Source organism: Taurulus bubalis, assembly GCF_910589615.1.
Source record: "Taurulus bubalis genome assembly, chromosome: 17".
Lineage (NCBI taxonomy): Eukaryota > Metazoa > Chordata > Actinopteri > Perciformes > Cottidae > Taurulus > Taurulus bubalis.
The window spans coordinates 5,342,086-5,360,712 of NC_136605.1; the positions used below are offsets into that span (position 1 = coordinate 5,342,086).

At 47.8% G+C, this 18,627-nt stretch overlaps 2 protein-coding genes across 2 annotated transcripts; both read right to left on the minus strand.

Annotated features, from left to right (window-relative positions):
- Nucleotides 1–875: 875 nt before the first annotated feature.
- nfil3-2 (nuclear factor, interleukin 3 regulated, member 2) lies at nt 876–8,344 on the minus strand (the record flags this gene model as incomplete). Its single annotated transcript, XM_079233521.1, has 3 exons — nt 8,093–8,344; nt 2,026–3,231; nt 876–1,860 (listed from the first exon to the last, which is right to left on the minus strand). Exons 2-3 carry the CDS (start codon nt 2,805–2,807, stop codon nt 876–878), a joined length of 1,767 nt encoding a protein of 588 aa, XP_079089647.1. The 5' UTR covers nt 2,808–3,231; nt 8,093–8,344.
- A 7,989-nt stretch (nt 8,345–16,333) lies between these two features.
- On the minus strand, nt 16,334–17,675 carry nfil3-6 (nuclear factor, interleukin 3 regulated, member 6; the record flags this gene model as incomplete). The annotated part of the gene is made up of 1 exon (XM_079233522.1): nt 16,334–17,675. A coding segment is annotated over one exon (1,098 nt), but the record flags the coding sequence as incomplete, so codon positions are not given.
- Between the last annotated feature and the right edge of the window lie 952 nt (nt 17,676–18,627).

The following is an 18,627-nucleotide window of genomic DNA, read 5'->3' on the forward strand; positions in this document are numbered from 1 at the left end:
TTGGCGCTCCAAACCGGACGGCCATTTCTGTGTAAACGGAGCATTAACAAATGATTAATGCTAAAGCTTAACAATCAAGGAGAGGCGTTTTATTAATTTGAATGGGTCCTGCAGCAACAGTGGACAACGTGGCTGTACAGTAATTGTGAATCATAATAGGATGGTCACTTTCAAAAAACCCTCTTTCGTCGAATTTTGTATTCAAATTTCTTTGTAAAATATATATTTATAATAGATACATATGTTCATATATCACAGTAATATACAAACCAAGTGCTTAAAAAATAAAGGTGACTGCGATCTTTCGTGAAATAATGGAGATGGTTGGGGAGAGGATGGGTTGGTAGAGGTAGGGTCTGGGAAGAGGGATGGAACTTGATGTTTGTAGTGTTGGTGCTTCTTTGGTCGAGGGAAGGTCCCCAGTACGTTTGCATTAGATTAAGGCAGATAAGCCATACAGGTGTATGTTTGTCTACAGTCAGATATGTACCAGATTTATAGTCGTAATAAAGCTCAAAACTTGTCCTTGTCCTACATTCTTGTTTGTGATCTAAATGTCAATGTGCTCTGCTGGGTTTTGTTGGATGACAAAACGAGAAAAAGCCGGTAGTTCCATTCCTCCTCTCATCACATAAAAAAAAGTGCTTCTGTAAGTATGGAGAGGATGTAAGAAATGACAAATTTATACAATATATACACGTATGATACAGCCCTACGAGATGTCCAGCCTTTCTGGTGCCGTTGGGGGATAAGGAAGTAGAGAGGTCCTAAGGGCCCGAGGAGGGGGTTGATTTTAGGGCAAAGGCATGATGGCAGGGTAGTTCTTAGAGGAGTCATTGTCTTTTGTTGTGACAAAATCTCACAGTGAATGTCCCCTAATCTCGCCTCTTGTTTCGTCGTTCCCCTGTCTCATTTCCCCCGCTCTCCGTCCTGTCCCCGTCCCCTGAGGCCGCCAGTTTGAAGCTCTCTCGCATAACGTTCAGCTGCGGCATGAGGGACAGGTATGGGTGCTGGGGAAGGGGAGGCGGCGTGGCCGACGGAGGCGTCATCGGGGATTCCTGGCCCGAGCTCATGGCCCGTTGTTTGAGTCGGAGTTTGTGGGGCAGCGCTGTGCCCTTCACCTCCCCGTGGGGATCCCGGCCCTGGGCCTGAGAGCAGCCCTGGGAGGAGGAGGGCGGAGGCGAGGCCGGACGGTGGAGGCTGGTCACATGTTGGCTGTGGTAGCTGCCCAGATCTAAACAAGACGAGGAGGGGGCCTCGTCGTCGTCCGTGGATGCTTCTTTGTCGGAGCTGTGGGGATCCTGGTCGCTGGATGACGTGTCCTTGCTCGAGGGGTTTGCTTGGCCTCGGTAGTACGCCTCGCTTCCGTGCCCGCCCTCGTAGGTAAGCACAGGTGGCTCCTCGTCTTGGGCACTGAGGTATGAATGATGGGGCTGCTGATGAGGGTGGTACAGGTAGGAGCGGTTGACGTCCTCCGGTTGTTGGTGGAGGATCTCTGCAGAAGGATCTCTCTCCTGCTGGTGCTGCTCCTGCTCCAGGTGCTGCTGGGGAGCTTGGCAAACCCGGTACCCCTGTCTCTCTCCAGCCTCATTGCGGCTGTCTGAGAGCTCATATGGAGGGGAGTCCAATGTCTTCCTCTCCAGCTGCTTCGTCACCTCAGCCAGTGTCTCTGTGGAGCTCTCTGCGGTAGACTGGGGCAGCCGACTGGCACAGATCTGGCCGCTGCCGCCGCTCTGCTTCTGGGCCGCCGGTACATCAACGTCCTGGTGCCTCGACGGGGCGTCCACTGGGTAGGAGGCACTGCTGGAGCCATACAGAATGACGCTCCTCTGGGCAGCAGGTGGGTGGGGGGCAGCCTGGCTGACGGCATTGTTAGCGATCACAGGCTCCTGGTGGGGCTGCTGCTGCTGTTGCTGCTGCTGCTGCTGTTGCTGCTGTTGCTGCTGTTGCTGATGCTGCTGCTGTTGCTGCTGCTGCTGCTGCTGCTGCTGCTGCTGCTGCTGTTGTTGCTGCTGGCTGTGATACGCAGCCTCCAGCTCCTGAGATTGCTGCTGGAGCTGGTGGTGAGTGGGCACCGAGGCCAGATGTTGGTGGATGTTGAACATGATCTGGGTGGTGGTGTCACTGGCAATGTCCATCTCTAGCCTGTCACCCTCCTGTTTGATCTCAAAAGGAAGCGGCTCTGGGCTGTCCCTGGAGGAGCCCTCGTCGGACATGTCCGACAGGGAGCCGCGTGGGGAGTATTTCACCATCTGCCTGTGGCCCTCGCTGTGTCCAGACTGCTCGGTTTCTGAGGAATCGGAGTTCATCATCACCTGGGAACAGCTGGAGTAACCGCTGGAGTAGTACTGGGTCGAGGAGGAGGATGAGGAGGAGCCTCCATTTGCTGCGTTGCTGCTCGCGCCCATCTGCTGGCTCTTCTCAATGTAAGAGGCGGTGCTTATGAGGCCAAAGCGCAGCTTCAGCTGGAGCAGCTCTGTCTTGAGCCTCATATTCTCATCATTCAGCGCCATGACGCGGTTCTCCAAGACCATATCGTTGAGACGCCGCTTCTCCCGGGAGCGCTTGGCGGCCTCGTTGTTTTTGCGGCGCTTCTCCCAGTAGCAGGCGTCCTTCTTCTCGTCCGAAATGAACTCGCGCTTTCGCCTACAGCTCAGGCTGGGTTTGCCCTTGCCGACCCGACCCAGGCGGTTCGGACTCCCTTCGGCGGAAGGAAGAGACTCTTCATAACTGCTGAATGTCTCACTGCAGTTATTGTTCTCTGAGTTTTTGCTTAATGTCTTGAGTGCTGATGTCAGGTTTTCCATTTTTGTCTCGTGGCAGCCAGTTTGAAATGTTTTTTGTTGTTGTCGTCTGTTGTTCTCTCGCAAAGTTCTTGTTCTGCTTATCGCAGTTTCAGTGTAATTGTGACAGGAGGGGACTTAAGTGTCCAAATTAGCCAAAAGGATGTAGAAAAGTTGTGGCTCAGCATTAGTAACCCTCATTTATTCACTTGAAGGTCCAGACTCGTCACGGATCCTAAATGGATCATATCAGTCTTGGAAAAGCACAAATGTCCTCTCTTTCCTCTGGCTTTTCCGCCGTTGATGGTCAAAGCTACGCTGTGTCCTCGATCCCCACGCAAACAGCAGGATGTAGGTCGGCCCGTCTACCTCGGTGTGTCAGTCTCTCGGGGAGCTTCGTTCTCGCTCCGTCCGTCTGTCTCTCTTCAGTTGACTGCAAGATGAAAGGCTGCAGAGATGGAGAAAAACAAACAGAAAAACGGGGACGTTAATCCATGTGGACTGCTGGTGCGCCATTATGCATTCACATAGCAGCCGGAGAATGATTTATTCTGCGGCATTTGTTTTGGTTGTCATTTCTCGGCACAATGATCAAAGACACATCCCTTCATCCCAACAGCTCTCTTGTGCTGTTTCGCCTTGTCTGGCTTTGAACCGCGGTGTCGCCCCTGGCGACTAATGAATGGCCCCGTCTGACCTTTGTGGCCCCGCTATTGATCTGCTCTGTCTGCAGCCTACGACCCCTGACATTTACCACGAAGATGTTGACTTTTGTGTGACGTATTGAGGGCGTCGAGTTTGCCGCGAGGCGGGTGGTCCCGCTTCGAGACATTTGAAACGTATCGAAATATTTTCGGCGAGGCAGTCGAAATCCAAAAATATAAAAAGACTAATGCCAAAACATGGCAACTGAGGCAAGTGCACGCATGAAGTTAATGATGAGATATTGCAAGACCGCAGAAATGTCATCAGTCTGAGACATGCTGAGAGCGTTTCACACACTCGACTGTTTCAGGATTAGCTCTCTTTGTTTGCTTCAGGAGCATTTGGGTCAGACGCAAATATATTTTAGAACATTTCACACCCCAAAAAAAAAACCCGACACGAGCGACTGCGTTTCCACGGACACACCCCGATCCACAAACCCTGCAGAAGCGCCCTTCCTCCCCAACCCAGTGCATTTTCGTCCGCAGAGGAATGTGGCAGCATTCTTCCCCACAACAACTCCAATGCCAAATCACTGATGCGGAGTGAGCAGATAAGGGAGACAAAGGCGGCAGGTCAAGGATGAAGAGGCCGAGACCAGGGGAGAGATTCGGAGGCAGCTGGGAGGTGGGGCCCCCGACAAATATAGGTCAAGACCTCCTGGAAGGAAACGGGCAGGAACAACACAGCCTGTTAGCGTTTTGGGGGTAAAACACGAGGGAGGTCGGAAGTCTCATAATAACCACGGAGGCGGGTTCCTCAGAGCTCGGACGCGGCAGAGAGCCCTCCGTAATGAACAGGTGCAACCAGTGCGATGTGGTAATAAGGCCATAACACCGGTTACTGAGCTGGATCTACATATAAATGCATCCGTAATACCAGAGCCACAGCAGATCCCCTCTTGTTTAGTTTTTACCAGCTGCAGTGTACGTGCGTCTGCTGCTCCTGCATAAGCGCTATTACACTGTCTGAATCTGTAATCTCATAATCTGGCATGGTGTTTGCCTGTTTATATTCTGCTCTTCCTAGGATGTGACACCATTACGTAACTGAAGGCGTATCCTGGCAATCAATAGGAATTTGAGGCCCAATTCTTGGGGTGGGAGGGACTGTATTTCACCTCTATAATGCAGACCCTTCTCCAAAGAATCACATCTGAGAATATACATTATAGCCCCAAAATCTGAAAGGTTTTTTTTTTAACCCGCTTGGCCAAACAGTTGGAGGTTATCCTCCCTGCTGAGCCCAAAAGAGTCAGAATAAGGCTTCTTTCTCAGCGCATGTCCCACTGACCCACAAACATGGGACCTACTGCAGTCTGTAAACACGAGTCGGAGCTGCTGCCTTTGCTGCGCGGCCGCGCCTGGAATATGTGGGTCAGCCAAATTGCGGAGAGGTGAGGCCGGGTGAGAGACGAGGGAGAGTAAAAAAGGAGACGATAAAATAAACAAAGAGGCGCTGAGAATTAGAGCATTGTCCTAATATAGACGGAGGTGAGAGCATGTGAAGCGGAGACAAAGACCTGAGAATCAATGAGGAGTTAAAACAAAGAGAGGGATGGAGAAGAGATGATACTGTAGTCGGATCGGAGGGGGAGAGAACCAGAAGCAATTGCGACAATGTTGGTATTGCATCAGGGATGTGTCACCCATAGCAACAAAAAGAGGGGAGAAGAGAAAGGGCAGCCAATCATATGGACTCTCTCTCTCTCTTCCCTCTGAACCAGCCTAAAGCAGATGGCGAGGGGGGAAAACCACGTTCCGTGGCAACAACGACGTCACCAAAAGCACCGTCCATTGCGTGATAGTCAGGGTGAGCCTGGCACATGAATGAACCCGGGTGTTTTTAATTATTAATGATGGTGGTGGCTCTGTTCCTGCGCGTGCACACCGCAGGATTCCACCACGTGAATCAAACTGACCCACATCCGTTTCATTCACCCTCTTTGTCGCCCGAAATTACAAACGGCTGTGCCCGGAGGGGACGAGGAGGACTGCTGTAAAACATGGCGAGTAAATAAATCCCCGCATGCAGCCAGGTTAAAAATGCAGCTTTGCGTGCGCGCGCAAACGGACGCGAGCCTCCAGCCGAAGCGAGCGGAACCCACAGCTCGTGACCTAGATTTACTCTTTCCGGTCCACCGTGTGCTCTTCAGGTGTCACCCTCCGTGGCACTTGTGGAATGATAGCGCAGTGAGGAAAATAAACAAAACAGCGCATGGCTGCTGAGACGGTGGACTGAGTTCCACCCCTGACTGGCACGTGTTAGTGTGGAGCGTTTCAGGAAATGGGAGCAGGTCTAAAATAAAAATTATATATATATATATATATATATATATATATATATATATATATATATATATATATATATATATATATATATGAAATACGGATCCCGTCCAGAGCCGAGAGCCTCCATGTGTTGCTCCTTTAGCCCACTAACCGCTGTCATTGGCCCCCAGAACCGCAGCACAACAACAAAGCGCGGCCCTCGTAGTTTGGTCGGGTCACATGGAGCCGGGAGGCCCCGGGGACGCCAGGAGGGCCACAGAGTGAAGCGGGACGGCACGAAGAGCCGCTCCCCTCCATGCAGCCTAGATCACCGCAGACCAGTTGCCCAAGCGCGGTGATGCAATAAGCTGCAAGATGATTTTAGGGTGTGAAGAAGTTTAGATAAGTCTTTCTCTTTCTGCATGCTTGCCTTTTTTCTTTGTTATGGCGGAGCAAGGCTTTATTTTGGTTTTTGATCCCCTCCCTCATGGACTAATGTGACCTACATTCAGTGTGCGCGCGACCGCCAATTGGCCCAGCCACAGACTTTATATGTGATTTATTTTGTTTGCGCCGATTGCATAATCTGCCGCGCACTTTGATCCGTTTTCATTATTTAATTCGTGTTATGCAACCCGCATATATCCCTTCGGTGTACCGTGCGCGGTGCGCAGCGACAGATGCGGCACACGCGCACACTTTGCAATGCGTAAAAAAAAGTCCTGGACACTTGAAACGGAGAGAAACACTCACAAATATGTGGCTTTAAGTCTGGAGAAAAAATATGTTGCGTTCTGATATATAATGATATGTAATGTATAATTATTTAATGATCTGAGTATAATTATTATTACATGATGAAGAGAAGACCACGTGCAGCGCATAAACCACAAAGCCGGTGTGGGGAAAAATATTATTGTTTTCTCTTTCAAAACAAAACGTAAAACATCACATAAAACACACAGATTTGCCTTTAATTTTTTTTAAATAATAATTCATTATTCTTTTTTTTCCATCACCTCTCTCTGTGTCTAAGTTAGTCAAACCTCTACAAACTGAGTTTAAAATGTACGTTCTAGTTCAATGAAGGCCCCTTTGTGCTGCTTAATTCTGCCTGTAAAAAAAAAACAGCAACACATATCATTCACAACATATTGTGAGAAATATGTTACCCCCCGCGTGCCTCCTTTGTTGCTCCGTCTGACAGATCGTATTCATGCATATTTAATCGGATCCTCAGTCATCCGAGGCGACTGCACGAATCCATCTGTGCTGCGAAATCACCCCACAAATATAAAATAAACACAATCTACACATCTTCGTCAACAGAATAAAGACCTCTCTCTATATACGCAGCTGCATGTCATCTGAGCCGCTCCGGAACAACAGAAACACATCTGGACCCACGTTGGATCCAGATGTTCTGATCCGCGCCTCACCTGGCAACACCGTTCTTCATCCTTTATGTCTTTTCTATTTCTGGCTCCCGTCAAGTCCGAGCCGAGGTCGTAAAAGAAAAGCCAAACAAGTGGAGGAAAAAACAAGTGAAAATGTCCACATGTGTGTCCAGGATCCGCTGCGCTCTGGCTCGTGCGGCTTCTCAGTCAGACTGCAAATAGCCAACTGAAGGGTTAAACCCGGAGAGCCGCAGCCGCGTTAACCTTTACAAAGAGCTGATGCACGTGACACAGAGAAGCGCGTCCTCATGCCTGCATGGTTTTAATTATTTTTTTTTAAATCTCCCTCAGTCAAAATCCAACATATAAGCCTGACCCTGAACGTTACTTAATCGTGATATCCTCCTTATGTAAAAAAATAAATAAAAAATAACAATAATTACCTGAAAGCGATGGCGTATTCCGACACAGAACCTGGGGTAAACGTACTAAACAGGCTCCCTGAATGCACCACAACAACCTGCGAACACATATGCAGCAGAAGCGCTACAGCGCGGATGTGCTGACCCTGCCTCATTACCACTGTGGCAGCGCTTCAAAAAGATATCCACATCCGCCTGCGTGCGTTTCCACCAAAGCCACCGCACCTTTTTCTCTTTTCCTTTTTTCCCTGAAGGAATCCCGAAACCTTCAGCTATCCCAGGGCGCACGCCCCCTCGTCCCTCCCACAGAGACCCTCACGCAGTCCTCAGAGGAGGAGGGGGGCTCGTAACCTCGTCTTGACATTGAGAGAAAACGCACCCGAGCACCAAAACAAACACTCGTGGTGCGAGAACGGAGCGCACGAGCGCGAATACCCAGAGAGCCCCGCGTATCGCATCCTGCGTCATATATTAATAACGCAATAATGCCGGAATGAATAATGAAACCAACTTACCCTTTTTTTCTTTTTTTTTCTTCTTCTTTTGTCTTTTTTAAAAGGACAGTATCCACAGAGGACACCGAATTCCTATCCAAACAATCCGCCTTTGCGCATCGGCTTCCGTCCGTCACTTTCACAAAAAGCCCAGCTCTCCGATGAGTGCAGGTACATGCAGGGAGTGTGAACACAGTGCCGCTTGTTTGCAGTGCGCTCCTCATGTCATGTTTGCTCAAGTTCCTCTCTCTCTCTCTTCCTCCCTCCCTCACGCTCTCTTTCATCCTCCTCTCTCTCTCTCTCTCTCTCTCTCTCTCTATATTTCCTCCTCCTCTCTCTCTATTTCCTCCTCCTCCTCGCTCTCTCCTTCTCCCTCAGAGTCTCTGAATGTATGTTAGTAGGTCAGTTGTTGCATAACAGGACGCTTTGAGTGCCTAGTCACGTTTTTTGTTTCTCTCCTGGCTCTGCCCCTCCTTCCCTTCCCTGTTGCAGGGGAGGAGATTCTGGAGGGGGGGGGGGGGGGGGGGCTGGAGGGGGCGGGGCTTGGCTCAAAGCCAGACTCAGTCATAACCTCCTATGATACCCATAATAAGGTTACTAGACATTACAACAACCAACAAATTAAAGAAGCAGTGGAAACACACACACACACACACATGACCACACACGCACAAAAACACACACACTCACACACACACACACACACATACAAAAACACACGCACACACACTCACACACATACATACACACACACCTGCACACACAGACATACACATACAAAAACACACGCACACACACTCACACACACATACAAAAACACACACACACACACACACACACACAAACACACCCACACTCACACACACATACAAAAACACACCCATACTCACACACACACACCCATACTCACACACACACACACACACACACACACACACACACACACACACACACACACAAACACACCCACACACACATACAAAAACACACCCATACTCACACACACCCATACTCACACACACACACACACACACACACACACACACACATACAAAAACACACCCACACTCACACATACAAAAACACACCCATACTCACACACACACACACACACACACACACACACACACACACACACACACGCACACACACACACACACACACACACACTCACATACACGTCCAAAAACACACACACACAAACACCTACACAGAAACACACACACACACACACCCACACCCACACACACACACACACGGTGCGATCAGGAGTGTGATAATAACTGTTTCTACAGCTGTGTTTTTGGGAACAAGCTTATTCTCGTCTTTTGTGCCGATAGCAGACTTTGTCTCACGAGACTTTCTGAGTAAGCGAATGTTTTTGTGTGTTTCCTCTGATGACGTCACGGCCAGCGGGGCCAGATAAAGCTTCTCATCCAACAGCCCAGTACAACAGTGTACTTTTTCCTAAATGACAAGCGGTTGTTCTAAGACGCAGACGGTCGAGCCCATGGAAAGTACACTGGAATTACCACCTGAAGGTACTTTACTTGAGTATTTCCATTTGAATGACGTTATACTTCTACTGCACCATATTATATAGTCAGACAAATGTAGGTCTAGGCTACTTTAATGGTACATATATATCACAATTTAGTTTTACATAACACATGGCTATAAAATATAGTTTGTTGTTATATTTACCCCCCAGATTGTGCCTCATTTTATATATTTTCTTATACTATTAGCATTTATAGCAATGTTTTTTTTTTAAATTCTTAATTCTAATTCAATTTTTTTTCCCTTAAGTTGATTGTAATTCTGTGTGTAAGGACCCAGATAGCAAGCCCAGGAGGTATCATAGGCTCCGGAACGGATCCGCAAAACGGGTCCGGATCGGAGGCTAGATGCACAGCGGGACGGATCCGGAACGGATGCATGTCGAAGATCCGGACCAGATCAGGTACAGATCCGGCCAGATCAGGTACAGATCCGGCCAGATCCGGAACATCTACGGGCTAAAGATCCGGCCCGTATCCGGAACGGCTCCGGGTCAAAGCTTCAGACCAGATACGGCCCGTATCCGCTCATATTCAATTTGGACCCGTTCATAAAGCGGCTCATTTGGCCCGGATCCTCCATTACTCAAAATAACTACAGAAAAATCTCATAGCTAACCAACATATATTTAAAATGCATCAATGGAAAAAAGAAATGCAACCATACATGATATCAAAAACAGTTTTTTATTAAAGGACAAACAATTATTTTTCGCCGTGTACAGTTATCAACTAATAATGATTATGAGACAACTAGTTCTTGAAAGGTTTCATGTTTTATGTACAGATATTACCCTTATAGAACAATTTGTACCTTTAATATAACCTAATAGAACTAACCAAACAGAACTTAATAGAAGCCAGTGGACATGGTTACATGGTTAACAGCAATCGCTATTGGAGAACCAACACGTCTCTGTGTAACTGGTTGAAGATTATTATTCCATTCACAACAGTGAAAAAAAACAAGATTGGCGTCTGCAACTCGAAGAGCAGCAAGAATTAGCTGAAAATAATATGGGGTTTAGTTTAAACTTCACACGATTGATTTCCAGCCCAAAATGTGCATATCTTTCATTCTGAAAATATTCAACCTGACTGCACAGAACATTAGGTTTGTTCAGTGGGGGGGATATTTCCAGCACGCCGGAGTCTTTGACATCATCTGGCTGAAGGACTTTTCCCCATTCACCACTTTCCAATTGATGGTCTTCCCAACGTCGTCGCTGAACATGCGGGCGAGGATGTTCCATGTCACCGTTTTGTATCATGTCCAATGGTTGCCAGGGAGGAAATCTAAAATGGATCAAAAAAGTACTATTAATGTCTGATACTTTACAGAATGTTTTCGAAAACGAAAGTGTTAATGACATACAATAGTTCAAATAAAGATACATTTTAATCAGATTTGCTTGAGATGCTTAAAACAAAAAAACTCACCACACTCTTCTTTAGCTGAAAGTTGGAGGGACCTTTGAAAAGGTCCACTTCCTCCACTGAGGTGAACGAACCGGGTCTCCAGTCACTTCGACTTCTTGGCCAGTTGAGTGTTGCTTACTGGCGAGATTGTCAACTTTGACCATCAATTGGTCAAGCTGCTGCTTCATGTCATGATAAGCTCATCATATGAACTTGAGCAGCTGTTAAAAAACATTAGAATAAGGTTAAAAAATAATTTGGACAACCGATTTCACTTAAAATATGGAAACATCAAGTTTTATACAATTCCAGTAATGCAATCCTAATAATCATATTCGCTTGGATTCAATGTGGCAGTGTGTTTTGTAATATACGTGGTATACAATGAACAATTGTAAACGTTTTAAAAAGTGAAATGATTAAATGTTCAATTTGAATCCCATAGCTGTTATTGCTCACCGCAGCAGCAAATATACTATTCTCAGAATATGTCTACTGCACTTCTTTGAACAAAAAGACTGGACACAGTGTCCTGCTTCATCCTCCACAGCTGGTCAAAAAGCTGAGACACACCTTTATTGCTCCATGACATAAATTAAAGCTCGTGCAACGTGTCGCTGAATCGTCATCACTGACGTCCTGCCGACTGAAAGCAGCTGCATCAGACGCAGCTCATGTCACGGAGAGGCTGAGCGGGCTACGGATATCATGAACCCAGATCCAGGGTGTTTGATGTTACGTTTGTGGGACTTCCACAACAGAAATAGCACTAGCCACGCCCCCTCTCCGGCGCGTCTACAATAACCACAAATAGTCCAGCATAATTCAACAGTAGCAACCAATATAATATCGAACACTTACCTGAAACGTTATAAAAACGTGTGGTGCAGCTGGCGTCAGATTAGAAAAGACAGGTGTGAAATGAGACGTGGAAGTAGGGCGTAGACATACTTGATGGTCATGATTGGTTGTTTGAGTTGTCATCTATCCTTTCTCTTTTTATGAATATATATTTAAATAAAAAATAAAATAAAAAATAAAATATAAATTATATACGTATAATATACGTATATATATATATATATATATATATATATATATATATATATATATATATACGTATATATATATATATATATATATATATATATATATACGTATATATATATATATATATATATATATATATATATATATATATATATATATATATATATATATATATATCCGCCCCGGAGTCGACTGCTATCTGGGGAGGACCGAGCAAAATACGTTTCTCATTGTACGGAGTAGCTGTCTGTTATCTCTGCATATGACAATAACAATAGGCTCGTTCGAGATGAGCCAGATCTGATCAGAATCGATCGGCGGTGATCGGCGCGCAATGCATGCCGGTTAGATTTGTGTCCGACTTGCTCCCGACTTGCTCTGACGTCATGCACACGTGGTCAACGATACTCTCACGAGACTAAGCCGGCCGTCGATTTCAGAGGCAGGCGCTGCAGTGGCTCTCCCCCGACTGCTTGGCCCAGTGCATGATGGGAAACGCCTGGCTCTCGCCACATCAAAGAGCTGATTGACTCTTAGATCTGACAGCAAACACCACGTGTTTCGTATTTTATGTGTAGTTGGAATACTTAACGCTGGATTATTGACTATTAGTCTCATGTTTGATCTAAAAACATTTATTGTGTGGTTGTTAATACAAAATCGTATTTATACAACACACATCAAAACTACTAGTAATGTATTTCACAGGCAGACATCAAAAGACCAAAGGATGCAGCTACACACTCATTTCTACATAAATATATATTTATAAACACATATAATAAATCCAAACGTGATCTGTAAACTACAAGTAAACACAAGTTCGGAACTAACAGGAAGTACTTTTTTCTGTGACTTCCTGCGTATACACAGCTGACAACTGTCCGACTTGATCGCAGTTTTTTGTCCACCCTCCTGCTGCGGCCGCTGCTCTCTCTGGATTCCAGGCGAGGCGCAGCTCTAACGAACGAGCCTATTATCTTGAATTAAATGAGCTCCACCTCAACCAACCAACACATGACACTGCTTCTTCAGCTTAGAGCTACAACTGTGGCTTTTGGAAAGACATAAAGTAATAAAAAGTACTGTCTCCAAATATAAGTATAAAGTAGCTGCTATCCTGAATCAAAGGAGCTCTAAATCGAGACGTTTCCTGCTGTTTTACGACTCTGACCAACGACTGTGACCCTGTCCGTCAGGAGGAAACCACAGACACTGCAGCCATTGTGAGCCCACAAACACAAGTAAGCGGGACATCTTTGGAGTTTTTTTTTAGTTTTCTTTAGCGGCCCACATGGAGGTCGCCTGGCGCGCGCTGCGTCCGCCATTGAGCTCCAATAATAAGCCCCGAAGGCTCTGTTCCGCGTCGACTGAGCTCCTCTTGGCCCGGAAAACACAACGATGTTACGCAACCCGGAGAGAGGGAGGGAGGGAGAGGGAGAAAGAGAGGGAGGGAGGGAGGGAGAGGGAGAAAGAGAGAGAGAGGAATGCGTGTCGTGTTGGCAGGAAAGGGAGCGCGGAAGAGGAGCGGGGACTATTTTGTTATGTCACTGATTTAAACTCTATATATTTGGTGTAATTGGAGAGCACAATAACAGCTGAATGGTATCTGTCTATATCACACTGGTTTGGTGTGTGTGTGTGTGTGTGTGTGTGTGTGTGTGTGTGTGTGTGTGTGTGTGAGCGTGCAGGAAGCTCGTGTCCTTTCCCCAAACATTTTTTACAGTTATATTTCAGTTGGTGAATACAAAAGCTTTAATTGCAGTAATTACTCCGTATGATTGCATTGTTTCGTCTCCTTGAAGGAAGTGAAGGACTCTTCACCTTTTGTTGGTACTGTGGTCATTATTTGCTCCGGTCTTTGTGTTCCAGCACACCTGTCTCAATTATGCCAAAATTAAAAAATTAAAAAATTAGTTCTCTGAGGAGCACTATCAAAGCCTATTAATCTTACGTGTGTTTCATTCATCCACCGTCCCCGCCTCTTCTCCCGTCACACCGCCTCTTTGTTTCCTCCTCTAGCTTTAGGAGACGACACACACACACACACACACACACACACACACACACACACACACACACACACACACACACACACACACACACACACATTCTGTCTCTGCATGCATCACTCCCTCTCTCTTTTTGCACCCCATCCTTATCCCCACCCTACCCGAACGTTTTTTTTTCCCCTTCTAGCAATGTCTGCAAGCGTTGTCACGGCAACTGTCGCACTGCCTGCCTAGCAACAGGCCTTCACTGGAGGAAAAAAAAGTGGGGGAACAGAAATGGGGGGCTGTGTTTAATATATATATATATATATATATATATATATATATATATATATATATATATATATATTAATTTCCCCTATGTTTGTGAGGACGGTAGCGTAACAGCAGCATGTTGCAGTAGATTCATTAGACCCGACTCCCTCCACACCTGCAGCCTCTCGTTACCTCCCCGCATCACCGCAGGCTCCTGCAGTGCACTCTGGGAGATTTGTATTCTTACATTGCCACCATAATTACATCACATATCTATTCCTGATCACTTGAAGAGCGTTTTAGCAAAAGCACGCGGAGAGCATGAGGGCTGCACAGCGATGACGTCTGTATCTCTCTGCTCTCATTATCAATTGACCTTTTTTTTTTTTTACTCTTGGAGCATCAGCTCCTGCACATCTCTGCCCTCACGCACACACACCTTGCGCACAGTCGCCGCATGTATCGTCACCATGCCGACTGCCTCCGTAACCCGCAGGAACAGAGCACGCTGCAGTGATCCGTAGAGAGGATTCATATCTAAAGGGAGCAGCTGGACTGAGGCTCCGGATGGTGTTGTGTTTGCTGCCCCCTGCTGGCTCCAAAGTGGCATGATTATGTTTCATTCCCAACCTCAGCCAAGGGGGGAACATATTTGGCGTTGATCCAACATTGCATTGTGTTGCCATTGCGTAATGATGATAAATGTGACTGCGGCCCGTCACATTCCTGCTTTACCGAGTCTTCATCCACTGAATCCCCTCGAGCTGCTGTGATTAAGAGAAGCTGACAGAGAAGCGTTGATTACCACCCACCCTCTGTCTCTCTCTCTCTCTGTCTCTCCCTCTGTCTCTCTCTCTGTCTCTCTCTCTGTCTCTCTCTCTGTCTCTCTCTCTGTCTCTCTCTCTTTCTGTCTCTCTGTCTCCCTGTCTCTCACTCTCTGTGTGTCTCTCTCTGTCTCTTTCTCTCTCTCCCTCTCTCCTTCTCTCTCTCCTTCCCCTCTCTCTCTCCCTCTCTTTCTCTCTCCCTCCCCCTCTCTCTCCCTCTCTCTCCTCTGCATATGTCTGGACTCGTCATCCTCTTGTTCTCTCATTACTGTTTATTAGAGGAACTGTTTGTCCGGCTGAGCGACAGACATGTCTGTGGTCAGTTATTGTTGCTGTGATGTATTTGCACAACAGCGTCCATTGTTCTCCTTGTGTTCTTTAAAACATTTTTTTAAAGGGGACACTCAAGTGATTTAGTTTTACAAGAGACTTGCAAGAACCCCTGGCCGTTATTCCCGTTACACTTCCCATCATGCATCAGCAGCACCTAGAGCCTCATCGCCCCCTGAATGCCTTCAGAAACAAAGGCCCTCTGTTGACCCCGATGACATCACTGCTATGACACAATCAGGGTTGTTTTTGTCAAACTGCACGGAGCTACAGACGACTGATTCTGCAAAAAAGAGTTTGTGTTGTGTCCCTCCAGTAATCACCACCAGGAAGTCTTGTCAAATGTTTTTTTATTTTTGTTAATATGAAAATGTACATGAAAGACGGCAGACATTAAATTCTTCCCCATCACCTGGGTACAGATGACACGGCAGTTCAAACAAATGCACTCATGAAGGGAGACGCCTCAACACGGGTGACGAGAGACGAGCCTCGCGAGGGTTCAAACCCCCCAAAAAGAAACCCGTCTTAGGAGGAATTCCCAGCATGCCCGGCTTCATTTCCTGTGCGTCTCTGCGTCCGTCCGGGACGTCCCCCTCCTCCATCGCGATATGTCGCAACAAAAACCTGCTCGCCGACGTCCGACCGAACCCGCTGTCGCTAAATAAACAGGAGGCGGAGCTCGCGTCGCGATGCCGTGATGTCACAGTTTCGTGTTTTTTAAGTAGTCACAGTGTGTGTGTGTGTGTGTGTAGAGAAACTGATCTCACACGACTCTACGGATAAGACTCCCTGACTAAGCGACCGCTGATGAGTGTTTTGTTGAGACATTTATTACAATATAATACAGCATTCGAAATAAAAAAAACAAAAACAAGACATTGGTAAAAGTTCTTTAGACTTGTGAGTTCTTCTGTCAGTCTGCGTGGTCCAGGGCTCCTGAGCTCACTTACAGCAACACTTTAGTTTTCCCTTAAGAGTCTCGACGTCTTGGGGAAACTCTCGCACTCACACACACACTCACACACACTCACACACACACACACACACACAGTCCTCAGTTGACCTTGGCCATGAGCTGCTCTGTGAAAAGCTTCTTCAGCTGCGCCACCTCCTCGCTCAGAGAGTTGAGCTGCGTCTTCAGGTGAGTGTTCTCGTGCTTGTACTGGACCTCGGTCGGCGGTTGGAGTCCGGCCGCCGGGGCGCCGTACTTCCGGCTCTCCTCGCCCTCCGGCTGCTGGAGCCAGGATCCGGCGCAGTGCCCGGCGGCGGTTGCCGGTTCACCCGCGCCTCCTTTGGGAGCCTCCCTCAGGCCTTCCCGTCCCGCCGCGTACGGCGCGGGGCTTCGCCTCTCCCCCGCGGCATCGAACGCCTCCCCGCAGTTCTTGAAACGCAGCTTGTGGGGAAGGTTCCTTATCACCTCCGTGTAGTCCGACTTCCCCCCAGTGGCCCCTGTGTTGTGCTGGACCCCAACGGGCGAGTGGTGCAGGTCGCACGCCATCAGCTCCTCCGCCCTGTGCGGGGACAACTTCCCGTGGTCGCTCAGCCGGTCCTCAAAGAACACCGGACTGCCCACGCTGGACCCGTCCGGCGTGGAGAACCCGGAGTCCTCCGACATGTTCCCGGCGTCCCTGGAGGCCCTGGAGCTCAGCTGGCCCGTGTGGTTGACGCCGTGGGAGGCCGAGGAAGCGTGGAGGCCTCCGTCGCCTCTGTGGAGGTAGTAGTGGGGCGTCAGGGCTTGGGGCCCGTGGTTGGGCGCCGGGGCGAGCGGCAGGACGGAGGCGCTGGAGGAGTCCTTGACGAGCCCGAAGCGGAACTTGAGCGCCAGCAGCTCGGCCCGGAGGCGGGCGTTCTCCTCCAGCAGGGCCAGGACCCGGCCCTCCAGGACCATGTCGTTCACGCGGCGCTTCTCCCGCGAGCGTTTGGCCGCCTCGTTGTTCTTCCTCCGCTTGTCCCAGTAGCCCTCGTCCTTCCTGTCCACCGGGATGAACTCGCGCTTGCGCCGCACGCTGGACGAGGGGCTCTCCTTGCGCTTGACGGCCGAGGAGCGACCGAGCAGGGAGCGCGCCAACAGGCTGCTGGAGGTCAGGATGGACACGGCCTCATCTGTGAAGGACAGAGGCCCTCCTCCTCCTCCTCCTCCTCCTCCTCCACTCCCGGGCGACTCAAGAGTCTGGAGCACGGCCACATCCTGCTGGGACTCTTCCTCATACATCATGCCTCTCCGGATGTATCGCTGCGCTCAGAGGATGCAGCAACAGTGCCACCTGGCGGTCAAACAGAAAGAGGGACATCAGAAGTGGGATTTAATGGTTACGCAAGAGCCATTACAACACAATGTTATGTAACCTCCACATTACATCTCTCCAGTTAAACGGGAGCGACTTGTACCATAACCTCGTTACATGTTCAATACGGGACAGCACGTGCTGCCAACACAGAGCCGACCGCTCACACACACACACTCACACACACACACTTTAATACACGAGCTGATTATGGATTTCAGTGCGACACGAGCCCATTAGAAGTGTAACTCCATGTCGGTGTCCTGACATCTTCTCTTAAACCCGTGATCGGTTTCCTGTCCGACTGCTCTGTACTTGCCTCATCAGCTCTGACCCACATGTCTGACTAGGGACATTTCTACTTATTTATTTATTTTTGACTAATCTGACCCCACTCTTCTTTACATTAACAGCAGCATCACCGACATGTGAGACTTTAGACATTTAAAAAACATATACATAAAACACAGAAACTTGTTTCAGCATCATCTTGAAATCACAACTGGACGAAAGGTTGAAAAAAGTCCGAAGAGTCGGAGAGCTTAAAGTCATTAAGTCAATAATGTTCAAACGGGACTAAAGTCTAAAGAGGAACGTTTATTCTGATCTTCTTTTTTATTTAGCGAAATAGTACTCAGGTTTCTGTAATACTAATATTAATAATAATAATGATAATAATGATAAAAAATACTACTACTAAACTTATTTAAAATAATAATCGTACCTGTAGAACGATCAGTTGTCTCCGCCGGTGCTCAAGACTCCGCAGAAAGCGTCTCTCCGTCCCAGGCAGAAGTCTCTCTCTCTCTCTCTCTCTCT